At 41.8% G+C, this 27,170-nt stretch overlaps 3 protein-coding genes across 4 annotated transcripts in view; all 3 read right to left on the bottom strand.

Moving 5' to 3' along the window:
- Nucleotides 1-7,258: 7,258 nt before the first annotated feature.
- On the bottom strand, nt 7,259-10,489 carry slc25a6 (solute carrier family 25 member 6). Its single transcript, XM_062534236.1, has 4 exons — nt 10,259-10,489; nt 8,965-9,451; nt 8,305-8,445; nt 7,259-7,843 (listed from the first exon to the last, which is right to left on the bottom strand). The coding sequence occupies exons 1-4, from the start codon at nt 10,367-10,369 to the stop codon at nt 7,686-7,688; spliced, it is 897 nt and encodes a 298-aa protein (XP_062390220.1). The 5' UTR covers nt 10,370-10,489; the 3' UTR covers nt 7,259-7,685.
- A 164-nt stretch (nt 10,490-10,653) lies between these two features.
- Nucleotides 10,654-23,516, bottom strand: asmtl (acetylserotonin O-methyltransferase-like). 2 transcript variants are annotated; one of them, XM_062534234.1, is made up of 14 exons: nt 23,404-23,516; nt 22,843-22,963; nt 22,617-22,748; nt 22,462-22,509; nt 22,302-22,366; nt 22,127-22,191; nt 21,786-21,894; nt 20,213-20,672; nt 19,223-19,400; nt 17,886-18,070; nt 16,472-16,604; nt 15,130-15,270; nt 13,931-14,053; nt 10,654-11,138 (listed from the first exon to the last, which is right to left on the bottom strand). In XM_062534234.1, exons 2-14 carry the CDS (start codon nt 22,933-22,935, stop codon nt 10,918-10,920), a joined length of 1,953 nt encoding a protein of 650 aa, XP_062390218.1. In that variant the 5' UTR covers nt 22,936-22,963; nt 23,404-23,516; the 3' UTR covers nt 10,654-10,917. The 2 variants fall into 2 exon arrangements, with proteins under 2 accessions (XP_062390218.1, XP_062390219.1); XM_062534235.1 differs by lacking the exon at nt 10,654-11,138 and adding an exon at nt 11,364-11,968.
- Nucleotides 23,517-23,741: 225 nt separating this feature from the next.
- The window catches only part of p2ry8 (P2Y receptor family member 8), a 4,431-nt gene continuing 1,002 nt past the window's right edge, over nt 23,742-27,170 (bottom strand). Inside the window, exon 2 of the mRNA XM_062534232.1 lies at nt 23,742-26,250. Coding sequence (XP_062390216.1) covers nt 25,119-26,234 — 1,116 coding nt within the window. The 5' untranslated portion in view covers nt 26,235-26,250 and the 3' untranslated portion in view covers nt 23,742-25,118. The remainder of the gene's footprint in view (nt 26,251-27,170) is intronic.

Here is a 27,170-nt window from a genome sequence, read left to right as displayed (position 1 = left end):
ATGGTCTGTAGACCCTGTGTGCCAAGTTTCGTGACAATCGGACAAAATATGCAGTCAGGGTCACTTTACTTTCACTTTTGACAAAATTCAAAATGGCGGAAAATCCATCATGGCGGAAAGTGATTTCATAGTTTGCGTTGAAATTGTCAGCTTCCAACAATTTCAGCGGTATAAGCTTTATCAAAATCAGCCATACAGATCAAAAGTTACAGGTGTGAACGTAGTTCCAACTTTGACAAGTTGATGGCACTAGAGCGTGAGAGTTGCCAGCATGAAACTCGGTGCACTTAATCACGGTATTACCCTTTATCATCGTACCAAATTTCATGACTTTACGCCTTACGGTTTGGGCTGCAGCTTCCCCAAAAGCAAAACGGTTTCCGACGGACCGACGGACCCACACAGCGGCGTATAGAGTCGCGCTGCACACGGCTGAAAATAGAACAGTCTTCTAAAATGGATTTTACTCGTTGCGAACGGAACTCTTCAGTTACGCATCTGGTGTAGCTCCCCTGTTATTTTGGTTAATTTTTTTGAGAACCAAATATACCCATGAAGCTATGGTCACAAGCCCAATAACTGTCTGCAACTGCCATATTCTTCAGATTGCAACATCAATCAGCAAAATAAACATAAAAACCTGAGATAAAAGCAAAATTAAGAACTGACTGACAGACTGCTGGTTAGTAAAAAACCCGGAGTTCTGTAAAATAATTAGCTGAACAGACAGAGTGTTTATCTGACCGCTTCTTCTTTTCTGCTAGAAAGGCTTATATTGCCTACATACACTGTACATGACTGGCAACATGGGGCCAATAGAATAACATCCTGCAAAAACTATCCACTAGCTGCCTGTCCCCTGAACACACAAAAAAACATGGTCTCTGTAGACAGCCCAGGCTCCAAAAACAGCAACAAAATCACCCAAGTGCAACCTGCACCACCAAATATATAGGCATAACAGTGTTCCAACCAATAACCAACGAGATACGTGTTTAGGAGAGTCTTTGAGTACGTCAGAGCCTTAAATCCTCATGTCAAACCCAGTGAGAATGAACATCAGCTGTAAGGTACTCAAGTTCATGGGGTCAAGGGTCATGGTCATATGGGATCCTTAACCTAATGATCTACTAGCCTGAGTGTTCCCATCCTGCCTTGCGCAGTGATTTCAATCACGCAGCTAAGGCAGTCTGGAAACTAACCCTGCGATCCATTTGTATCGTAAGTCACCCGCCCGAGTTGTAAAGTGTAAATTACCCAGCTTTCTTGCAGCATTTTACGGAGGAACGCCCCCTTTACCTCGGAGTACGCGAGTACCCCGAGTTGGGCTTACGACCTGTAAACAAACATGGCTGCGCCCATAGTCGAGATGAGATGACATGTGTTTTCTTTGTATTTGTACCGTGTTGGTCGTTTTAATGACAATGGAATGCTTTAACACACTAGATTGCATTGCTGCTTCAATCCGGTCACCAATTCATACATTTAACGGTCTTGCTGTGCGTGCAATACAATGTAATGATTTGTTTTCCAGCTGGTTTGCTAAAGAGGCTAGCACACAACAATAACAATGACTAGCTAGCCTGCTAATGCCCATCTATAGCTCATTAGAAATGCAACAGCACTTGTTGAAATTGCCCAAAAATGTTTTATTATTCATTCCCATTGACCATACCCAAAAAGGGAGAATGAGGCTTGTGTTCTAGAGTCTAGAACCTTGTCTAGAATCTAGACAAATGTCCAGCACTAAGAGACAGTTGCTGCCCTGGTGGCATCCATGTTCTTTCCCAAAAGACTACAAACTCCGGCGTTCACGCTAGCCCTTAATTCTCACATGTCGGGCGGGTAAACGTACGAGACTGCCAACACTAAATGGAATGCACCATAACACCCAAATTTCCGCCTGATGTTGGCGACCAATCACAGAACAGGGGAGAAAGCAAGACCATGATGAGCTACAGTATGCACAGACGCATTTGATAGACATCCGTGGCGCCCAATGAACGGATCTGGGCATTATTTCAAATATGGGAAAAGGAACGTCTGGTTGCCAGACCACGTCTCATTTGAGAAGTGGTAGGTGCTAGCCAGGCTAATGATCTACCATCTTATCTGTATCTTTTCCAAACCTTATTCTTGTTGCTCTTGACACACCTGACAATTCAAGCTCTTGAAGTTAGTTACTTTTTTAGGTACTAATTTTTTTCAACTTTTAGACATGTTCTTAGGGGATGATAAAACAAAAAGACAGATTTACTATAATGCTTGTACGTTGTCTAGGATGACATCAAATGGACACACACAAAACAAATTGGGTTTACAACTCATGTTGACTATTTTGGCTCCCTCAGTTGACTTTTCTTTCCATTTTGGCTGCCTAAGTTGACTTTTCCTTTCATTTTTTCCAACTTCAGACTAGTCCTGAGGGGACTGTAAAAGAGAAAAGTTGGATCTAACACTTATAGGTTTGTGACATTGTGGTATACTACTGCAAGAAAAAGGAAACATGGGTTCACGTCTCATGCTGTCTTTCAAAAAGAATGAAATTGTCATTTATTATGGACAAGTCGCTACTATAGGTCAACTTTAGAGCTGAATATTGAAAATTGTCCAAGGGATGTCCCTATTCTTATCAAGTAACCCCTTCGCAACAAGAAACAGCAAAGAAAACAAACTTTAACCGACAAAACATGAGTAAATTTCTCATCTGAAGCATTTTAAATCCTGCTGATGGGTAGTACACAGTCTGCACGGCAAGAAATATTAATGATTTAATGTGTTTATGATATATAATAGGCATAATTAAGGTTTTTGTTACAAAATGTTGTAAAATGATGGTGTCACATGTTTTCACAGTGCAAAATTATACAATTTAATTCTATTTGTAATTACTATTGTAATTTCAATCAACTGTGCTTCACCCTGTGTGGTAAGAAGGCAGTAAATATCAAATGAATTTCAGTTTCATTAGGTGAGCCTTTGCATTGACTAAAAACCCTGAAAGTGTCAACTCAAGGATTGATCAAAATCAAAAATCTTGAATTTCCCCTTGGGGATCAATAAAGTATCTATCTATCTATCTATCTATCTATCTATCTGAAATCACCTGTGAATTCCATTATGAAACCCCATGGTCAAAGCAGACATGACAGTGTATCAGAGTCTAAAGAAAATAAATCTCATATAATATGAACAAATTACTGAAAGGGACAGATAAGGTGGCACCAACGTACAAGTCTTGATATAAAATTATGTAAAAACATGACTGTTTATCTAAATACCCTTATCTTTTGAAGGGTGTTTAGCTTGCCTGGTAATCCAAACTCATTCACGAGTGAATAGTCTGGTCACTCATGATTTGGAGTCCTTTAAAGGTGAACTATGCAAGTTTATTAGCTTAATTTGTCTTAACTGATCAGCTTCGGAGTGATTGGAAGGGTTATGATTAATTCCAGGTTGAATGGTGGCTTGTTTCGCTTCCCCTATAGCGCCTGTGAGTGGAAAAACCATGCTTGTGAGTTTGTGCCACCGGGTTGGTGGCACTGACAAACAGAATGTTTTGCAGCTTCTAGATTATGCTCCTGAAAAGGCAGACTGACCGATTGAGGAGTGTTGTAAAATATACATGCTAAAGCTGTAGGGGAAGCTCTTCAGAGGAATCTGCAAGCAAGCGAGAAAACAGCGAAGAAATCACCAAACTTGCATAGTTTCTCTTTAAAACACTAGCATGGTGACGGCATAGACACATCATTAACTTTGAAATCATTGGTCAATCACATTGATCAGAGTTGACTAAACTTTACAAACTATAAACAAAATAGGCAGTCAGGAAACAATGTATGTGAGCCTACTCTTGCTGTAAATGCATTTCTGCATTTTTCCAACTACATTTTTTTATGTTTGTAGTCTTGCCGGCATTGCATCTACCATTTACATTCAATTTTGATTTCGTCATCCCCTTTCATTGTTGATTGGCCTGACTTTTTTGTTTGTTTGTTTGATGGAAACTGAACTATGGTGCTCCAGACTATCTCCCTGAAAGGAGAAAGATGGGCGTGGCCAGGCTAGCATCACCTGGTAAAATGTTAGTTACTGTAACTGCATGATAGCAAAGATAACAAAGATAACTTCATTCTGGAAATATATGGTTCACCATGGAAGATTTTGTGGATAAAGAATGACTGAAAGTTGTATTTTGTGCCAAGAAATTGCATTTCCATTGTTTTTTGCCCTCTCAGTTGTCAAGGTGCTCCTAAGCAAACATTTATAATAACATATAATGTAGGAATATTAGGCTATGACATATCTTGGGGAACACAGGCCTGGGTGTGAAAAATGTCAAGCACACACCGTGGTTGTGAAACTACACCAATGTTATTGTAGGCCTATAATGATATATACTGTAGATCTACATTATTGCATCTGCTGCTAATCCCTTCTACTTGCTCTGATAATATTGTTGTTGTGGTCGTTGTTATTGATGTGTAGTCACCCAGTAATGGTATCAAGAAGCATCTGATTGTTCCCTTGACATCATGTGCACTTCCGCTTTCATTTTCAAGTCATTAGCGCCATCATGTGGAGAAGAGGATTCATAACCATTTAGAATATTTATGGTCCATCTTTTGCACATTACCTTACTTTTATGCACTCCATTTTCTATAAATGATGTCTGACAAATATTCAGATTTTATTAGCCATTATTTCATCAAGACGCCCCCCCTTAAAGATACTGCCAGTATTTGTGTGTTACAAGCCTGTTTTTATCACATAAATGTTACTGTTAGATCTTATGAAATATGACTTTTGATGTGTATTTGAACAAGACTTCCCTTTTGGTTATATATAGCCTAGACACTGTTCTTCTATATACTCAGTCCTAATGGATGCTTTTCAGCAGACTATTCACTTGTCATATCACGTACACTGCAATATGTGGTGAAAAAGAAAGAAAGAAAGAAAGTCCAAGTTCGGAAACTCAGCGATGCCTTTATCTCGCTTCAAAACTCAGCTCTGATTCATGCCACAGTATCAACATATGGAAGTAGTCATTGGTATCCTGCTGAGAACAGCAAATGGGTTTAAATCAGTCATTTTAATATCAAAGTACTTAACACTACTATTATAATTACTTACAGGTGGGGATTTAAAAACGTCTGTCAGAGCTGCATTTCTTAAAAGGGCTCTCTATCTAACTGACATGTACAGTACACTGACAGTCTGAGAGAAGGGGGATCACGTTACAGAAGATTGCTCCATATTATGGTCATTTCAGTAAATTACATTGGCCTTTGATCTCGGTTAGCTTGATTGACTTGTCTGGGTTTCATTACGTAGACATGCAGAGAGGCACTGACTGTTGTTGCTGGTAAACAAGACGCCAGCACACACAGCTGTAATGACGCACGTGTGTGATCACTGCACCCATTAGTTTCTAGCAAGTTCTGTGTTTGTCTCATTCTGGGGCGAATTCAATCCATGCACGGCAAAAACGGTTTACCACCACAGAAAGCTTACATGGATATAGCCTTCATATAGACTACATGGGACTAGTTTTCTGTGCCGACATACAAAGGGGGATGGAACTATCCATGTAGGAATATAGGCTATGTGTGAGGGAGGTTATTATTTTCTACAGTCATATGTGTAGCATATGTAAGGTTTCACATAACAGTCAGTTTGCCAAGTAGACCTAAACACAAAATGTTATCTGTGCAAGGCAACATGGGAGGGAAAATGAGTAGCAGTTAAAGAACAACTTCTGAATTCTTCTCCTCTGAGCAGATATTTGCTTTATTAAATAACTGTGCACGGTCTTGATGTTTTGCCATAACACACAAAATTCCGCAGACTCACAGCGCTGAAATTACCCTTCCATGCAATATGTGAATTACCATGACAAGCAGTCTGAAAAAAATGCCCCCGGTTTGACTTGCACTCCTCTCCTCTGTCTGAGACTTGGGTGCACCTATAATGAAAATCAGTCTGACGCCACTAAAGAACCAGATTGACAAGAAAATAAGAGAGAAACCATGACTCCCCTCATTATGGCGAGAAGGGAACACTTCAGAGCAGATCCACCCCCCAAAAAAAATACTGGAAACATGGCACACATGTCACTAGGAATCTCCACACTATCGTTACCATGACTGCACACGAGTGTGTCCCCTGTTTAAGTCCATTTGCAATGCTGGTCTGGACAGGCATCAAGTTTTTTTTTGGCGAGGCAGAAATTGGAGGGGGGTGGGTGTGTCTGTTGTGAATTAAAGAGTCATATTCAATTCTTTTATAAGCCTGCCTGACAGACGGAACGCGTTCTCCAGCCAAATGCTCTTCACATCACACTTTCTTCCAGATACATTTTGGATGGACTTAATGAGAATTTCCATTCCTCCTGTGGCCACCCCATTCGCTTCTTGTCTACGGGGTGATACGCTGTGCCCCTGTTATTGGAGGCCTTGTGAAAGAATAACTGCTGGGAAAACAGTCTGAGAGCCATTACAGGAGGGGTGCTTTAGATAGTCATGTAGTGCCACCTGGTGGACAAAAAGTAGTATGACAGGAAAAAATAGACTCATCAATACACTCACAATGCCTTCTGTGCCAGTAGCCACACACAACGTGCCAATCACATTAAAAAGGCGAAAACGGTTCTTGTAGAAACTGTAAAGTTTTGGTAACACTTTACTTGAAGACTTCGACATTAGAGTGACATGGCTCATGAACACATGACACTGTCATGACACATGAACCCTAACAGAAAACGAATAACACTTGATGACAGAAGCATTATGTCATAAAAGTTTCTGACTTGTTTATAATATTTATGACAAGTTCATGACAGTGTCATGTCACTCTTATGTAGAAACCTTCAAGTAAAGTGTAACCAGTTACTGTTTTGGCTTTGCGTCCATATGACAATGGCATTTTAGGGTGTCTGTGAAAAAAGTGAGAACACACTTTTTGAGGATCAAAACTATGGTTTGACCGTAAATAAATAGTATAATGGTCAACACAGGAAAACTTTTGGAATGTTGGGCAGAAGAATAGGCCAATAAAAGTGCCAAAAATTAAAACTAGACTGTTAGTCATAGCAGTTCCATAGTATTTTAACTGCTCATTTAAGACTTTCTTCCAGTGTCCAACTATTTTTCAAAGACACATTGAATCTATGCCTTTGAGCACACTTCTCTCTTACAGTGTGCCACAGACATGACAGCACATAACACGCAATGAAAATAACAGGACAGAGACTATCTTTCCCAACATCTTTTTATTAGTATTTTGGCGGGGTCATGTTGAGAAAACAAAAATAAATGCATTGTCAGTGCAATCAGACAGATGAACAGACAAACAAATATTACATTAAAATTACACCGTGTTTAAAATGACGAGTACATAGATAAATAACTGGAGGGCTTGGTCAAATGTCTGTCCTCTAGCGCTAGATAGAGCCTAGACCCCACACATTCGTCGTTGGGAGGATGGGGGTTTGGTCAAAGCTTCATAAATTTTAAGTGGTTACAGCTACTCTACATACTGTACTTGATCATAGTGATTATGACTTCATTTTATCCCCCTCTTCCTTTTCTTACCGAGTGGGTTGGATTGGATTGGATTGGGTTGGGTTGGCAGGGGGTATCGAGGGAGAAGGGGAGAGGGGGGGTGTGTGCATCAAGTGACACTTAAGTATACTTCTTGATCTCGTCATAGAGAACCAGCACGAATGCACCGCCCATGCCTCGCAGGACGTTGGACAGGGCGCCTTTGAAGAAGGCCTTGCCGCCCTCGTCACGGGCGATCTTCCTCCAGCAGTCCAGTGTCCCAGTGTACATAATGTCAGCTGTGTGGAGAGAGAGAGAGAACAAAGGCTCAAGCGGGCCGGACGGATATAAAGACGGTCATTATGAGGGAGTTACTCAGAAACAGAGAGAGTGAGAGAGAGGAAGGCAGTGTGTGTGTGTGTGTGTGTGTGTGTGTGTGTGTGTGTGTGTGCATGTGTGCGAGAGAGAGTGAGTGAGTGTGTCTGTCTGTTGGGGCTGGCAAAACGCAGGCCACAACTTCAAAAGACACTCATTATGAAGAGGGCTGTGGAGAGGGGGACCTCATTGAGGGAATCTACAAAAAAGACTTGAGTTGTTGATACCAGTGTGAAGCACACACCCCTCACACCATTTACGAGTCCAATGACTTTGTCTGTGTGTGTGTGTGATAAATATATTTGTGATATAAAGAGGGTACCATTAATATGTGAGTGTGTGTGTGTGTGTGTGTGTGTGTGTGTGTGTGGCGCCACAGCTTTACCTCCTTTGCGTCCTGACTGCATCATCATGCGACGCCTGACCGTGTCGAAGGGGTAGGAGACGAGACCAGCGACCGCGGTTACAGACTGGGCAATCATCCAGCTGACCATAATGTGAGTATTCTTCGGGTCTGGAAGCATACCTGCACACAGGAAGATGAGCAGTTACACTAAACAAATACAAACGAAGATATACATATTATGTAGGGACATTATTAAGACAGATTACATTTCTTTATTTATATATATATTATTATTTAATAATAAAGAAGCTGATGAATACTAGAGACTAAGACTAAGAGGCAATACATCTGGACAACCTCACATATCTTAAGGCTGAGGCTTGCAAAGTGCAAACCGTTGTTCGACTAAATCTGTCAATGTGATAAAAGTCTCCTTTGAAGCAGTCTCTTCTTTCCTACGAGCAAAACATTCACTCAATTTTAGCCAAATGTCCTCCATCTGAAAGAAAAACATAAAGAACTGACTAAAATGTTACTTGTCATAAAATGATGTTAGAGGATATAGATATCCATTTATTGATTATTTAGAAACTTTTGTGGGGAAATATTATTTTACAATATATGACTTATTCCCAATTTTGGGGTAGATTTTTGACAGTGAGGAGATTTCCCTAAGAGATACTCAATGCCCTAATTTACCTTTCGCTGTGTCATAGACGCCAAAGTAGGCTGCCCTGTAAATGACGATGCCCTGCACAGAAACGCTGAATCCCTGGTACAGGCCCCTGATCCCGTCTGACTTGGAGATCTTCTTCAAGCAGTCTGCCAGGCCATTGAACTCCCTGCCGGCACCGGCCTTGCCCACATCGGCGGCCAAGCGGGTACGGGCGAAGTCGAGTGGGTACACGAAACAGAGAGAGGTCGCTCCCGCAGCCCCTCCAGACGCAAGGTTACCGGCGAAATAACGCCAGAATTGTGTGTGTTTGTCTACACCGTCGAGGAAAACCTTCTTGTACTTATCCTTGAAAGCGAAGTTGAGGGCCTGTGTAGGGAAGTAGCGAATGACATTGGCCATATTACCGCGCCAGAAAGACATAAAACCTTGCTCTTTGGGGATACGCGTGATACAGTCCACAATTCCTTTGTACTGCATGTCGGCGGTGATTTGCTTGCTGGCATGTTGAACCTGTGAGAGAGGATAGGCGAAGTTAAAAATGGTGAATGTCAAAGGCCAACCAGGTCCCACAATGCAAGAGTTTCATCTCTAGTCTTTTTCCCACGGCTTCATTGGGCCTATCAATTATTTAGCACACATGTCCGACAGTAACCAAGTACAGATGCATTGGTCATTATCCACGCAATGAAGCTTGGCTGAATGTGCGCAATCTGCCATCCACCACGACGTACATTCTAATTGCAACCTTGAGTCATTCATTTTCGACAAGTAGGAGAATTCGCTACGAAATGTAAAATGATTGCAGATGATGAAGAAAAGCAAGGTTGCAGATGTACATGCTAGGTTTATGTTAGCTGTCGCAGCTGGTCAATATCTGAATAGCGATTTCGTTGTTCAGTCCACCGTTCAAAATAACACAAATCGCAATATTATGTTTCTGTCATAATTAGACTGGTTAGAATCTGATGCGCGTTGTGCGTAATCTTCACAAAGCATGACGCTTGTTAAGATGCTGGCTGAAGTGGGCGAACTATCACGCAGGGTAGTGCGGCGGCAGGCCTCAGAATTCAGCATCAGCATCAGCAGCGCACAGATGATGCTAACGGGATGCAGGGATGATACATGCAGAGGACTTCAATATGGCTTCCCAAGGAGAAATTCCGAACAGTGACTAACCTACTCCGACACACTCAAATAATCTGCTGAAGATGAACAATGTCTTGGGTAAAGTCAAATGATATAAAAATACGCATGTCTAACTAAGTTAATAGACGTCACACATAAGACGTGTTGGTATCGGGCACATTCTGTTCTTACCTGCAGTAGCAATTTCACTCTCTCAATTGGTGCAACTGCCGTTTTAGAGATTGCAGCGGAGATACCACCAGCCAAAAAGTCCTTTGCGAAAGACACAGCTGCATCAGCCATGGTGGCGGTTTATGTGCTATAACGTAGTGAGCGTAAAGAATGCAGCAGTGCTGAAAGTAAAACCGGCAAAGGGCAGGTGATGGGTTGCTGGGATGCAGAGGTTGTTCCGCGCAGACTCCGCTCACATCCGACAAAATGGGAGAATACGCTTGCGAAGCATTTGCCCAAATATCGCGAGATGCAGACAGATCGAAGATTTCTGCCCAGCCCGTTCGAAACATGTGGCTACTGGCATAGTTTGGAACACTGGAATGCATCATCAAAAACAGGAACACGAGTTTGGATAATTATTTCTTTGTCACATTTATTAATATTTTTTTTTCACAGTCAGATTCAGTGAATTGACCCTGGGTTCATTGTTCACATACACAGTGCTGGCTCTGTAAATAGGAAACCTTGGACTGTGCTGTTCTTCAGGGAAGAGAGGAGTGATCTGATTGGTTGTTGATCTTAAATATCTACTAAATCACATATCTACCTGTAAATTATATTAAAACAATAAAAAAAAAAGGAAATAAATTGATATGTATGTTGCTGAGCTGGAACTACTATGTCTTGATACAAAGCATAGCATCTAGGAAGTTCCCTGTGTAATGCGCTCTGAGCAGGCGAAAGCCGTAGGTGTGCAGGACGTCTCTGTAGCGCTGTGTGCTCCTCTCCCTGCCCTGCGTCTGGACCAGCATGTTGAGGCATTGCAGACGGGCCCTGCTCACACCGGCCCTCGGCTTCCCCTCGTCCAACAGAGTCTCGCCCAGGAGAATATGGCAGCCTGACATTCAAAACACAGGGCGACGTGGTCACGGTTAGGTCCAGGACACATATACATACACTCTCTCTCTCTCTGTCCATGTCTCGCTCATGCAAAATGTATGCAGTGCACACGTGCACATTTACAATGTCGGAGGATAACCCATACACAATATGAAATGACAGGGAGGTTTCACTCAAACAATACACCATCACAGAAGACGTTAGTATTAAGAAGGCCAAAGTCTTGGGATTAAAAAATATATTTATTTCATTATTTGTTATATCAACAATTTTTCAGTGGTCAATAAATTAGTATGATTATTTACAATTCAATTACAAAAGCAGAGAAATCTACAGGTAGTGTTGTTGTCAACAGCTAGGGAAAAAAACACACACGATAAACTCATTAGAGAGATCATCGTTAGTCATTGGGCTCAGTAAAGAAAGCTCATGATATGTGCTTGACAATTTGAGAAGAAGGAGGGCCAGTTGATCATCATTATCATCATAATCATCATCATTCGCTTTGGACAAAGGCGTCTGCCAAATCCCATAACCAATAGGATTTGATGATGATCATCATCATCATCATCATCATCATCATCATCATCATCATCATCATCATCGTCAACAATGGTCATGTTCAGTCCTTGAGGAAGAGCATGGCGTCCAGGAGGTTGTTGGTGTTCCTGAGGCGGGTCTGGGTGAAGCCGTGCTGGCCGAGGAGCAGGGTGTACTGGGAGGCGCTGCGCTGGGAGCCCTCGGTCATGCTGAGAGCCTGCAGGAAGGCCCGGCTCGGCCCCCGCCGCCCCTCCTCCAGCAGGATCTCACACACCAGCACGCCGCTGCCTGGAGGGGAGGAGGGGGGGCAGGCACACCATGCACCACACAATGCTTAGCAAACATTTCATGCACGTGTGTGTGTGTGTGTGTGTGTGTGTGTGTGTTGTGTGCACGTGTAGGGGTAAGAGGTTGGGAGACACAAAGAGAGGATTGTTTGTGTCATGCATCACCCAATGCTTAGCAATCATTTAATGCGACTATGCGAATGTGTGTGTGTGTGTGTGTGTGTGTGTGTAGGTGCCGAGTCTGAGACAGATAGGGAGAGGGTCATGTTTGTTCATGTTGCAGAAAGGCATGAACACAGGGGAGACAAGGAGACAGACAAAGGGAAAAGTTGTGTATACTGTATTTGTGAGTTACTACACTAAATAAACTCGCACCAATCATTACTTCCACTTTGAGGTTTAAACATGTTTTTACCTTTTTTTTTTTTTATGGCAAATTAAAGGTAGAGTATTCTCTTTTTTGGTAATTTTTGCAAAATCACTTGAAATCCTATTCCTAACCCACTTATAGCCACTGAGTTGGAAGCACTGAAATGGAAATTAAACACGTCAGTCATCTGTGGAACGGGCAGGACTAAAAAAACTCCAGCAACTTTTATCCAAAACCACATAGCAGCATTGGACAGTACGTTCGTCAATCAACCGCCCCCCCCCCCCCCCCCCCCCCCCCCCACCGTGTGCACGACCCTTTCGCGCACATACTCAAAGCTTGTGACTCAAGTGGCAAAAAGAAACCAAAACGAAACCGTCCGCCCTCTTACGTGTATGTATCACTTATACTCATTTCTATACAAACTAAGACGGCGGATTCGAACAGAAATGCAAGCACCCACACCACACCATTCAACTCCAGTGGAATAGGCGAACCACCGGGCCAGCACTACACTCCGAGCGTGGCAATCAAAATCGGATATTTCAGGAGGTAAAAGCCCCAGTAAAAACCAAACCAGATGGGTATTAAAAACCATTGATGATTTAGAATTTCCAAAGAAAAGGGGCGGTAGGCTAATTGGTGCTTTTTTGATAGCCTACTGTATTTAAAATCATGCGCCTTCCGGCATTTGTGGAACTATTAACTACATCCCTTTTTGGAGGTAAAAAAAAGAACGTAGAACTAGCTAGCTAACTAACCTGCTTGGGGAGGAAGCTGATGTGAGTGATTGTATGTACAGTATATATGGAGACCAGAGCCCGTATGTGCTGTACAGACGCCAGGGCTGGCTTTTCATATTTTACAGCTCTATCCCTGTCAAGAGTGCCTAGCCTGACTCGCCCTCGCGCATATGAATTTTTGCTCGTGCGTGAGTGTGCGTCCATGTTCTTCGAATGGGTGGAGTTAGGGCCAGCTTGGAGGAAAGAGGGTGGGACTATTTGCGTTGTCTATTTTCAAAATCTGCCAATCGTTTTGCGAATCCCATACCCCACCTTTAATTTGTCAAAATGTAATTGTAGTGAGCTGCAGAGTCTGTGACCATAAAAGAGCACAAGAACCAGATGCTGGTGCTGGATTATTTACAATATTGTGCGTTGCTGACATGTAATGTAACAACATCAGAGATTGTATACTTGTAAACTATGTTGCAAGAAGCACAGTCTTGCAATGGGATCAAACACTCAACCTTGGACATGGGGGTGAGTAATGTACTCTTTTTTTGGGTGTGACGGTAGATGCTAGCTTCAATCATACATTCAACTTGAATGATATTATATCCATTTGATCTCTTTACATTGTTCATTCAATGGCACAGTAGTTCAGCTTGAAAGACAGAGGTCCTTTTAGATCTACAGTAATGGTTTGCTTTCACAACGAGAGGATATTTTTTTCCTGTCTCACAAATGAATCAATAGAAACTTTCAAGGCTATTTCTGTTCCACATCTGTTCTATGTTGCGGTGCACAGGAAATGGCACACGTTTCAGCACAGTAACACAAGACCAGCAAAATATTCTTTTACTTGTCTTACCTGGACTGCAGTGCTTAGAAAGTTTATCTAGTAGCTGGTGTACTTTCTCCAGGGACCAATCATGGAGAATCCTTGCCAAGATGTACAGCTCTGCTTTGGGTAGTGGATCTTTAAAGAAATCACCTGTTAAAGTATGAGAAAGAGGAGACAAATGAAGTTCGGTATGGACCAAAACGGGCTTTGTGAACAACTGCATTCCTATCCTCTAGAGGGCAGTGTACACACAGATATGGGTGGGCCTGAAACAACATCCTGTGCAGCGCTGGCTCATGAGGTTTCCTATATACCTTTCAAATGTCAACGTGATTGTCAAGGTCAATAACCATTAGGCACAATTCCATTACACAAATCATCCACAAAATGCACTTTCCATATGCCTTTGTAGGTCTACTCATCATATTGTTTTTTAATCTCAAATTCCAGTAATCTGGTTGAAGTATGGTTACTACAGTATAAAGATAACAATGGCATATTCAGATATTTTCTCATGGAGCTGCGACATATGAAATATGATTTCCCCCTTGTTTTATATACAGGAGGTTGCAGGACAAATCTGTAAAAGGAATGTTCACTTTTGTGTTTCATACAAAAAGTAATGTACTGTATGTTTTATGTATAGACTATCTGAACGTTAAAGTGTTTTAATATGAAATATGTAGACAATTGCGTATACATTATCAAGCAATAATTGTACATGACAAGTGCAAGTACAAGTAAAAGTGTTATTGGCACATATTTTATAGTCATTATAGTTTGTTTTTGGAACAGGAAGATATGTTCCAAGGCAAATAGTAACAAACAAATCAGTGCAAGACTGGCATCTCCTACACTGCATTGTCTCAGTTTCAAATATGAAAAAAAGAAAGAAAGAAACGTAGGGGACTCAGCAAAATGTGTCTTGCAAAACCCACATAGAAATGAGCAATGTTTTTTTTTAGGGTCTTTACGAATATGACTCAATACGGCGGAGAAAATGTAGGCCACCGCAACCATGGGTCACCTCTAAAACACAACCACAATGCAGCAGCTAGAGCGCATACGTACGTACAAAACGTGCAAAAACCGCCTTCGGTCTCAGGCTGAACTGGTACGGGACTTGTCAATGTTTTTTTTTTTCTTTTCTAATGCACCACAATTGCAGACAATGACATGGAAATTATAAATAAGTATTCACTTTCAATTTGAATACGAATACTCACCGGCAACAAATGTCACTCTGTCGTTTGGTTCTCTCGGCTGGAAACGGCCACTCATAGCAATGACATGTGGCAAGTCAAAAACAGATACTGACATTTCTGGGTAAATCTGGGTAAACTCGTAAGCCATAGCTCCAGTGCATCCTGTGTAGAATGAAAAAAAGAGCAATTTCTTTAATACACTTTTAATAAAGTCTCAAGTCTATATAAAGCTGATTTATTAACTAGGTAAAATCATTTTGTGCATTTGCCGTGCGGAGTCAGCTCAATACTCCCTCAAACCACACACCAGTTACAATTCATGTACGGGAACTCTTTGCACGTTGCACTGCATTTAAAATCACGGCCCAGTGAGTGGGAGGGGAGAAATTAACAATACCTAAACTAAAAAATGATGACATATTATACAATGTTAACTATTTAACTTAGAACCTCTTATATGATATATTCTTTTTATGTAACACTTAAATGAAGAAAGGAAAGAATTTATTTTGATACATTTTAAATGTGAAAGTTCTAGGTAAAACCTAAAGCGAAAACATTCAACTGCCTTACACAGGATGACAACACTCTTTAAAATGAATGTGTTGTAAACAACACAACTTGTATCCACATAGGTTTCCAACACATTGTTTTTGTTATTACACAATATGTACACAACTTGCATTGAAAACAACACAACTTGCACTGTGTTTTTTTATCTTTGTGTTCAGATAGTGAATGTTGTTTTCAACACATTCGTTTTAAGAGTGAACTTCAAAACAAAGTGCAGGTGAAAGGTTGACCAAGATAAACTTGTCTGTTAAAACTAATGATTTTGGAACATGGTTATGATTATGGGATTTAGCAGAAACTTTTGTCCAAAGTGATGTATAGAGTATGAACATTACAATAGATAAAATGAAGTTTTTTTAAAAAAAAAAAAAGTTGTTAAGACTGCATTAATCAAATTTGTAATAATAACAATATTATCAATGAAAGATCAAATATCAATAATGTAAATAAACAGAACCCATAAATACACAAACCAAAACTCTAAAAATTAAGTAACTACACGTAAGCTGAAAAGTCTTTAGACCCTTCCTGAAAGACCCAAGGCTATCACAGAAATGCAGAATGCTAGTTAATGCATATACCGGTAATATAATAAAATATATAACATAATATAACATATAATAACACACTCACTCACACACACACACACACACAGATATACAGTACATATACACACACACACACATATATTTTGGTGTTAGTTTGTCACTTATTTTCTCCCCTTGAATGGACCTCTTTGGTAGACTTATTAGTGATACATGATATCTCATAACACATTGGTGAAGCGTACCTCCAACATCACATGCCGTTTTAAACATGGACAGATCAAAAGCTGTAGCCAGGTCTTTCGCAGTCACTTTAGCGATACTGTGCATGGCTTTCATGAACCTCAACTTCACTTCCTCTTTTTTGAAGTATGCATCCTGATGGCGCGTGAGTTAAAACAGAACAAAAATCAGAACAAACATAAAAACAAACATAAGAATGAGGGCAGAATAACCTTCTGCAATCAAAAAGGTGAGAAGCATATTAATGCATTGACATCCAGCAATATTTCCTCTTCAAAAAGCCTTTAGTATTTTCAAACAGCACACTTCACTACAGTATTTTCCCCTTTGACACTTTTAAAAGTGCTCTTATATCATGCATCTACATTTTGCAAGACCTGCTACACTACACAACCATATTCCACGTTTATGTTACTGTATGTGCTAGAACAGTGGTCGGCAATAGGCGGCCCGCGGGCCAGATGCGGCCCGCAAGCAAAAACATCTGGCCCGTGAGATCTTTTGAACCAGAGAATGAAAAAAGAAAAAACGTTTTAAAAATCGGACTGCCAGTCTCAAACATGCTCTTTATTTTGAAACGTAACTTTCCAGAACAGAAGAATTTCAATCAATCTAAATGCTTAGATATTTGTTTCATCTGAATAGGAGTGAAGAAGCACGCAGCGAGGTGCAGCGTTAACGCACAACATGCAAAAACAAATGAAGTCAGTGGACAGCGCTGGTTCTCAAATTCCAAGCTAGTCCCTAAAACACATGTTGTCATTCAAACAACGGACATAGGCTTATGGTGATAATTAAAACACGACTTCTTTTAAACAGGCCTGACATCAAACAGGCAATTTACGCACATACTGTGAAAAGTAAACCACGAGTTTCAAACATAGCGTGCGTGTTATTTAGGAACGCAACCTTTAAATTAGCATGCTTAGTTTCGTGGTGCCGTCTTGTACTCTTTGCATGCAGAGACACCCTCGTTAGTTGTTACAGATCAGGCATGTGGGCTTTGCATTAATACAATTAGGGAGGATGAATAGTTCTCTGTCCATTCATCATTAAAGATCCTGTTTTCGCTGTTAACTTTTCTCTTCAGATTTTTTCATAGTGCCATTTTTTTGACAGCTAACAGCAACGCGTGGAAATGTTTTTCTGGTGGTTTTTATTTTTATTTTTTAAAGACACAGGCATATACAGTAATAGCGCCCCCAATGACCAGTCGACAAATTTAACTTACATCAGCCTGCTTGAATGTCTCTGCTCTGTCATTTCAAGAGCGCCTATCATTTTTACCTCCTCCGATATTAATTAATTAAATTAGCCATTGTTTTGGTTGTGAACTTGTGGCCCGCTATGTAATGGCTTGGAAAATATCTGGCCCGAGGCCAAACTTAATTGCCGACCCCTGTGCTAGAAGATCACCTGAAACAGGTCCTCGGCCTTCTTCCCAAAGGCTCGCTCATACTGATTGGCTCCTTCCCTGACAGCGGACTCCAGATGGGTGAAGAGGGGCCACACCAGGTCATTACAGTGGAGGATGTAGCCGTGCAGTGACAGCGGGCTCTCCGCCACCAGGAACCGACCGGCCTCCGCCGTGTTGCTGTACACTGGTGTGGGCCATACAATGAGACATCAGAACAGAGCACAGCAGGGTCGGCATTGGGACAAGATGGACGAACAGGGCCGCATACATTACAAAAAGATGCTTAGCAAAGGCAGCCACAAGCAGCTCAGTGAGGCTGAACAACTGATGTAATTCAGGCCATAGCCCAGTAAAGGAGATGTTCAAGATGGCAGGGTCAGGATGAGGCAAGATGGAGGATTTAGCGTCAGATATATTTCAAAAAGATATATATATATTTCAAAAAGATAATATAACAAAAGGAAGCCCATCAGCAAGGGTGAACACTGATAAAACACTATAAATGTGACTTTTCAGGGCTTTTTAGGGGCTTTTTCTGCCCTTATTCAGACAATAAGGTAGGATTTGAATGCGGGTCAGACTCACACCAAACATGATACAGACACTGTATCCACCTCAAAAAGATATATATATATTTCAAAAAGATAATATAACAAAAGGAAGCCCATCAGCAAGGGTGAACACTGATAAAACACTATAAATGTGACTTTTCAGGGCTTTTTAGGGGCTTTTTCTGCCCTTATTCGGACAATAAGGTAGGATTTGAATGCGAGTCAGACCCACACCAAACATGATACAGACACTGTATCCACCTGCACCACGGCTTCCCTTATTTGAGACTATTCTACGAGAGAGGGGTGCTATCTCTGATATCACCTGAATTAGCTGCCTCTGTGTTCAGATAACCATCATGAAAACACTTCCTCAGCAGAAAAAGAATCTCAGACTGCTGGGCTTTGCAATCAGCAACTATACAGTAACTCTCAGATAGTGTCAACACAATCGAACAGTATTAACCAGTCAGGAAATGTTAAGAGGAGATAAGCATCCAATCCTTCCTATTATTTTGCATTTTTTTGTTTTTGCATTTTGCATATTTCCTTCAATTTTAATATTGAGGTTTTAATGTAGTAATTGTTGTAATCGTTGCAATTCATGAAGTCAATTGCTAAAATAAAGTAATAACATGAACCCTCACAGTTTGACTTTTATAAAGAGTGCAACCTACTCTAACAGTAGCTTTACCAATGCAATGAGATAGGTCACTCCTCTGGCTTTTCAGTGGCTCTGACAAACAGCTCTCTCTTTCCATGACCGTGGCTACGGGGCTACTGACCGGGGTCTCCATCATTGCGCGTCCTCCTCTCCAGCAGACCCAGAGACACGCAGGCGTCCAGCAGCCGCGCTGACCCTTCCTCAGAGGCCTTAATCCTCGACGCCACCTCCTTGGCCGAGAGCTCCTCTGACACGCTCAGAACATCAAAGATGTTCAGCTTACAGGCCGCAAACAAAGCCTGATTTAAGAGAACACACACACACACACACACACACAAACACCTAAAATTAAACTTGCTACTGGAAAGAAGTTAACCACACACACACACATACACACACAGATTAAACTTGCTGTTAGAAGAACACAACCACACACACACACACACACACACTCAAAGTTCACACAACAACAGCGTAACACTGAGGAGAAACTGCAACTTGAGCGCTCACAGCACAGACGACACTCATAGCGTGTGCGAGAAGTTCACACGTTTGCAGAGACATTAAAAAGCAAACCACGCAACCAGAAAAAAAAGTTTCTGATCTCCTCTGACATTCACTTCTGTTTGTGACTCAAATGCTGGCAGGCATGCAGGGTGGTTGAGACATATTCCACTGCGAGTTCTCAAGAAACCACTAGTGGGGAACTCCACCTCAAGTTGGAGAAATCTACACACAAAACTCAAACAGTACAATTTCATCATATTCATCTCTAATTGGGGTGGGACCAACATGCACCAACGTTGAGGACACACCAAAATAACAAGCGAAATGAAAATTCTGCAAATTATGCCTGTCACAGTATAGCTAAAAAAGTTTAAGAGGAGTTTTAAAGGAGTTTTAGAAAAAATGGATGAGGACAGGACAAGGGACCAGGAACAACTGGGAATAACCAGGAATAACTGGATACTATTCCCTCAGACAGAGCTCAATAATTAGACACATTTTGCTACCCTGAACTATTTGTCATGACTAGTAGCAGGTGAAGAGAATATTTTCATTTTTAAGAGCGATCAACCCATTTGACAACAGCCAGTTTGCCCAGCGCTACCTTTGAGGCTTTGAACCCATCCATGATGTCCACTATTTTGTGGGGGAAGTCCTCTCGGTTGCAGCTAAACGCCGACGCGGACTCCGACACCGAGTCCGACGCCGACTCGGGCCCGACAACGTTCTGCTCCTGGACCCCGCTGGCACTGGCCCCGCTAATGGACACCGCCTCGCTGCCGCCGTCGGCGCCGTCGGCGCCGTCGTCGTCCGCCGGGTCCGACGGCTCCAGCTCGCCGTTCTCGGCGCATTTGGACAGGCTGTTGACCAGGGGCCAGGTCTCCCCCGAGGAGTCCTCCCGAGCGATCTTGAGCACCGGGCTCTCCGGAGGGCTGTTGTAGATGGTGCCCAGTGTCTTGCAGAAGTGGTTGAGAGGGAAACCGACCACATTGAGGAAGTCCCCGTGGACGTACTCCACCAGCATGCCTCCCAGCGCCTGGATGCCGTAACCACCAGCCTTGTCCCTGACCAGGAAAACATCAAGGCAGACGAGGCCTGGTCATTTTTTTACTGATTCTAACAGAAGGATGGAGAAGTCCAACTCTCTTTAAGAAGAGGAGTATGAACACATCATATTGTTCATACTACCATAGTCATATTTATAGTCTGTTCTTACTGCTAATCCACTGCACATGTTTATATTTAATTTATGTTACTGTAAACCACCTTCTGTAAACCAACGGTATGCTACTGTCTACACTGCACTATATACAGTATATCCTGTCCTGTCTATGCACCACCTGCCTATTCTTTGTGTATCACATTGCACATTGTATATCATTTTGCACTTCCGGTTAGATGCAAACCACATTTCATTGTCTTTGTACTTTGAACTCTGCACAATGACAATTAAGTTGAATCTAATCTAATATAATATAATCTAAGCAGCATTTTAACACTTTAAAGTAACATTTCTCTCTCAAGTATGATGTTCTGTACAACATTTGTATAATATAAACATCATCTTATAAAACAGATTCATTACTGCAAATGGTTATGTTGGGAGAGATTAACACTGTTCTCTTTTCTACTCGGCATCTTGTCTAATACTTAGACTTTTCTACAAGTCTATCCAAGTCTATTCAAGACTATTCACTAAACATTTTGTTCCCTGCACAGGTCAAAGGGACACTTTCACGGCACATCACCAAAGATAATAGAACAGTTACCAGGCACGCTAGCTTTTAAACAATGCAGGTGCTACTATGGATGTACACATTGCAAGTCACTAGTCTTACACAAAACTGCCACAAATGCCACAACAAATGTTTTCAACCCCCCCCTCAAAAAAGCCGGGTTTCATGCTCTAGGCCTACTGATTTAATCACTTGAGTCCTTTATTAACTCTGTGCTCTTCCAGGTCCCAGTTCACACTGAGCTCATCAAAGTAAACATGATGAAATGGATGATTAAGTCAAAGTCCACCAGTTCAGAAAGTTCACATTCTGACCAAATGTGAGACTGACTATCTATCTGACTGTCTGATTGACGAGCTACAGGCAGACTAATAGAGGCCAGGGACAGACAGAGATACGGTGAGAGTTTAACGGATGTGAGAGCAGAGACCAGACACTCACATTGGCTCCCCACTGTTGATGTACTCCCACAGCATGTCTTCTGACAACTCGGCGAACTTCACCTTGGTCTCCTCGTAAAAGTCCACCACGTTGAAGTCAACCTCTTTGTCTTGGGGAAAGAGAGCGTCACAACACAAAGTATTATATACACACACAGTGCTTCAACCCCAGAAAAATGCACTGAGGAGAGTGAACAATGAAATATTCCCAGAAAATGACCAGAGAGACACACAATAACCTAATGAACACATATGGGCCTACAATCAGCTTTTCACATTATATAATGTGGGGTTCCGACAAAAACTGTAAACCAACATGCACTTGATCAATCTCTTTCTGACCTTCTTTCTCTTGGCACAGCACGATAGCTACTCCCGTGAAGACGCTGTGCTCTTTCCCACTCAGGCTGTACAAAACACAAGCACAAGCAAACGTCAGTGAGCCAACAAGGCACTGTGTTATACTGTGCATCTAATACATTTGTAAATGGAACATGCTGACAGGAAATCAGAAAACCTGGACAACATCCTGTAAGCATCTTGCTTGTCTGATGGTTTCTCCAGGATGTGACCGTCCACTGTCTGGGGGTGGAGGGAGGGAGGGAAGGAGGGCACAGGTTGAGAGGAATGAAGAATAAACTTGCATCATATCACTTCAATCACACATCTCAGCTTACCACAACAGTGTCTGCTCCGATGACAATGTCAGGGGTTTTCAAGTGTTTCTGAAAAAGATTATACTCTTGTTTAAATCTTTCTCAGAATGCTTCCAGGCAAAAATAAAAAATAAAAATAAAAATACAAAAGACATGTTCTTGAGGAATGGACTCACATATGGCATTCTCCTGGCCACCTCCAGAGCTTTCTGCCTGGCAGTCTCCACAGCATAGTCCTGTGGACTTGTAAATAAAGATTTGTCCAACGTCTCTTTAAACCAAGACGGCACAACTTCAAATCGCAGCCCCTGCATAGGAAAACACAAGTCATTCAAATGATTGTGGTAGCCTACATTATTATCAATTTACTGTGAAAGTCTGTACAGGGGAAAAAAAACTTACCACATTAGTCAAAATCTCAAGCCTTCTAGGAGACGCACTGGCAAGAACCACGAGCTTCCCAGTCAACTTGTTGATGACTGGATTTAACACCATGGTTTATGATTTGTCTGTTGTCCTTCTCCTATTTGACAGCAAAGGACACGTAAATGTTTCACTAAAGGGAATTCTTCACCTGCAATTACTACTTAAGGGAGAATGACACTGCAGCAGCAGCGCTGGTGGACGACTACATCGTGTGCTCCAATTGGCCGAGCCTGGGCACGTATTACACATATCTACTGAGGATGCAAAGTAGCCTAAAACTTTGCTACAACAATCAAGACTTGGTGAATATTCCAACCTGAAAGTAGGCTAATCCGCAAAGATTATTTCGTGAGATATTCATGATTAAGGTAACTTAGCTAGCTGATTCGCTTGCATGTAACAACTTTTGCGATCAAAACACAAGCTGGCGTGCATAGTTGGCACAATATAATATGCTGTCTCTAAGGCTACTTAGTTCTAAGTAACTATGCTTAAATATCATATCGCCATTCTTAGCCTATGCATTCTTTAACCTACCTGGAGGCAATACTGGTTTGAAAGGTTCCGAACTTCCAGTCCAGCAATGCAGCAGGCGGAGCTAAATCACGCATGCGCGCACGCCTCTAAATTTAATGCAATGGACGTGTTCGTTGTGCACCGGCCCGCGTGGCCACACGCACCCATCTGCGTATGATAATAGGCTAGCCCACTCCATATAGCTGAAATATGAGCTCAAATGACAAAATAGTTGTTTGTGATAGAGTGGCAATATATTGCATTCCAGTTACATGAGAGGAACACATTAAATAGAATAATTGTTATATAATATAGCTGTTATTCTCCAGGTCTAAGAAAAGGACTGACCTTAGTAACAATTTATTAAAAACCACCTTTATTTATTTGCATTAATGATCACATCACATGCAGTTGCATAGCTTGTTTGGTTGCCCCAATGCTTTAATAAAAACAAAAACTAGCCTACAATCTTGTGTGTGCATGCTGTAGTAGGCTATGTGTAGACTTGGCTTGATGCACCTTGATCACAGCCGTTTGATATGTCATTTTACCAATAGTTTGGCAAGATAAGTCTGAAGCCTAAAGCAATAATCAGATCAATTAAGCCACATTCAATATACAAGTAGCACAGCTAACACAGTTATAACACCTTGAAATTACACATTCATCAGTAACAGCATATAACACCTCATTCGGGTTTACTTCCAACAAAAAAGAAACTCTACAACCAACTGGAAAACACCACAGATTACCTTCCTCTTGTAAAATAAACAATAACAAAACTCCATTTTCCTGAGTAGTTTTACAAAAGAAGTTTTTACAAATCATCAATACACCTCAAATACTGCATTAGGATACCAAATCCACAAAATGGACAGATGTTCATGAATCAATCGTTCAACTGAAAGGAAAAAAATGAATTCAATACTGAACAACATTATAGCTTAGAAGACCACATGGGTGAACAAAAAAAAAAAGAAGACAATTCATGGGTTTCATCAGGTCCTTTTCCACAGGTGTATTAATCAAGCACCATGCAGTCTGCATTGATAATCAAGATGCTTGATTTTATATGTATAAAGGGACCTGATGAAACCCATACAATGTGATTCCTTAACTGGGTTTCAGACAATAACTACTTGGCTCAAAAACACAAAATGCACAAAGATTACATGTGATGATACATCAAAAGACAAGTGCTGTAAGGAGAATAGTCCATTCAATGCCTACTAGGATGAGAAAGTGCTACCAACTACATTTATATTTAGGTGTAAAGGAACTTCTTGGTTGACATCCAATAAGTATAGTCAGACTCTCAGCAATCACTTTCCTACTCCAACATTATTATTAACAAAAAAATGATTGCAAGAGTGAATAAATAATTTAGCAACATACATGGCTCAGTACCATTATTTAAACGCTCACAAAGTATACAAACAAAACATTGCATTCTTATTGTCTCTTCACAGTTAATGCCCTTCCATAGGCTACAATGCTCACAGCAAATCTGCATAAACAAAACCATCCCAAAGTAACCATCCAATACCAGTGAAAAAGTAACATAATATGCCCAGATCAGTAAAAAAAAATTATACCATACGTTCATTTCAACAGAAGCAGTGAAAAGTAATCCATATGACCACACCTGTAAAAAAAAAAAAGTAACACCAACAGTGATTAAGCAGTGACCAACGGTCTGTTCATTGTTCACACGGTTAACTTCTGCTTAATTTAGATCATTGGTCAGACAGCATGCTGTCAATGCGCAGTATCCTAGTTTCGCCGTTACAGCTGAAGACTTCGTCCTCTGGATGGGAGCGCATGGAGTACAGGTCCTCTTTCAGGCCCACGTGAGTGTCCACACTGCTCAGCGTCGGAAGCCTGAGCATCCGCCTGAGCTTTCTGCGAAACTCTTTGCACGCGAAATAGAGGATGAAAGGGTCCAGGCAGCTGTTCACGCAGCTCAGCGTCAGGGATAGCTTGTAGGCCATGTAGAGGCTTCTTTTGTAGTAAAGTCTGCTGACGGCATGCACGATCATCAGGATGTTGTTGGGGGCGAAGCACGCCACGAAGACAAACATCACAATAATGGCGAGACGGACGACCTTCCCTTTCTGCTCGTTTTGGTGGGTGTCGTTGGCCAGCTTGCAGATGATACTGACGTAACAGAAGATGGTGACCACAAAGGGGATGAGGAAGAAGAAGAGAAACATGACTCCGAAGAATCCTGCCCAGTGGGCAATGCTCGGGAGCAGGTCCATGCGGATGACGTCAAAGCAGGTGGTGATGCCCAGATCGTTCACCGGGTAGAGGAGGTCTGCTTTCAGCAGCGGGTACAGAATTCCCAGGACAACACCCCACATGAACGTGCACAGTGCCACGGCGTACATGGTTTTCTCACGGATCTCCCTGAAAAGCAAGGGCTTCACAATGCCCAGGTAGCGGTCGACGCTGATGGCTGTCATGGTGAGGATGGAGCAGTACATGTTGGTGTAGAAGACAGCGGTGACTATGGTGCACGACACGTAGCCTATTGTCCAGTTGTAGCCTGCCAGTTGATAGTGGATCTGAAAGGGCAACACGCAGCCCACGGCCAGGTCGGTGAGCGTGAGGTTGATCATGAATATGATGGTGGGCGTCTTGGGGGAGGTGCGACACAGCAGCAGGTAAAGGGCCATGCCGTTACTGGTAAGGTTGACGATGGTGATGAGGAGGTATATTGCGGAAATCAAGTTGCTGACGGTGGTGTTTTTAAACAGTGCCAGCGTTTGATCATCCAGTAAATTGGTCGAATTGGTTGTTGAAACGGTGGTTGGCTGAAGGCCAGGCATGTTGGTTGAATTCAAAGTCATGGTGAGAGTGGTTTAACTGTAGGGAGAGAGAAGGGCGGGGATAGGGTTTTTAGTTTTTTTACACAACAAGCCTGTTCACAAGAAGGACATTGGTTGCTGTTTGGTGTAATGAACAGTATTTTTTTCTCTACTACAGTGTACATGAAATAATGATATACTTCAGCAAACTCTTGTTTGAAATGATCGTTTATTTTCCTGGCCTGAATCAGGCTGTAGAAACTATATCTAGATGATATAGGGATCTTTGCATTGTTTTTATGCTGTCATTTTCCTCAACTCCAGCCTGGCAGAGGACTGACTTTCTCAGTCACTAAAAATGGCAGTTTACCCCATGGCCCTCTTTGCCTTGTGAGTCTTGTGCCTCAGTACATGTGATAAACAGGATGTGCTAGGGTGTGGGTACCAGTTCTCACTCCTACACGTCGGGTAAGCCCAAGCCTTTACCCTCTGACATATTTTACTCATTTCACAAAATCTCAGAACATCAGAAACACATTTATCACCGCTTTTGACTTCCAATCTGAGCAGAGGTTACGCACAAGTCTCTAAGATCTGGAGCTTTTATCTTCTCATTTTTTTTTTCTTGACCCAGATTAGACAGCACACGGTCCTGCGCGAGCCTTGCACAGCGTGTTACGACACTGTTCTGGTCCCTTTTTGGGAGATTATGCATGTGTAAACACGCAACATGTGCAACCATGTAAGTAAATGATGATACGGTACAATTCATGAGCTCTTTCTGCTCTGTATGATCGAAAACTATGTGCAAATCAGTGGACCATGTCTATGAAGGGATGCAGATAACCAAGATGTGTGTGTGTGTGTGTGTGTGTGTGTGTGTGTGTGTGTGTGTGTGTGTGTGTGTGTGTGTGTGTGTGTGCGCGCACCACAACAGTTTCCACAGACAGTCGTCACGACCAACGCTAAACACTACTC

This window comes from Sardina pilchardus, chromosome 4 (genome assembly GCF_963854185.1).
Source record: "Sardina pilchardus chromosome 4, fSarPil1.1, whole genome shotgun sequence".
In the NCBI taxonomy this organism is placed as follows: Eukaryota; Metazoa; Chordata; class Actinopteri; order Clupeiformes; family Clupeidae; genus Sardina; species Sardina pilchardus.
This window is presented reverse-complemented; position numbering and strand designations above follow the sequence as displayed.

What these genes read in the sequence shown, in the direction of transcription:
- slc25a6 (XM_062534236.1), bottom strand. Translation starts at nt 10,369, where the DNA reads ATGGCTGATGCAGCTGTGTCTTTCGCAAAGGACTTTTTGGCTGGTGGT. An exon ending in GAGTGAAATTGCTACTGCAG is followed by an intron (nt 9,452 to 10,258) that starts GTAAGAACAGAA and finishes CCTCTCTCACAG; the next exon opens with GTTCAACATGCCAGCAAGCA. An exon ending in CGTCTATGACACAGCGAAAG is followed by an intron (nt 8,446 to 8,964) that starts GTAAATTAGGGC and finishes TCCTGTGTGCAG; the next exon opens with GTATGCTTCCAGACCCGAAG.
- asmtl (XM_062534234.1), bottom strand. Translation starts at nt 22,935, where the DNA reads ATGGTGTTAAATCCAGTCATCAACAAGTTGACTGGGAAGCTCGTGGTT. An exon ending in TCGGAGCAGACACTGTTGTG is followed by an intron (nt 22,367 to 22,461) that starts GTAAGCTGAGAT and finishes CTCCACCCCCAG; the next exon opens with ACAGTGGACGGTCACATCCT. An exon ending in ATCAACAGTGGGGAGCCAAT is followed by an intron (nt 20,673 to 21,785) that starts GTGAGTGTCTGG and finishes TTTCCTGGTCAG; the next exon opens with GGACAAGGCTGGTGGTTACG.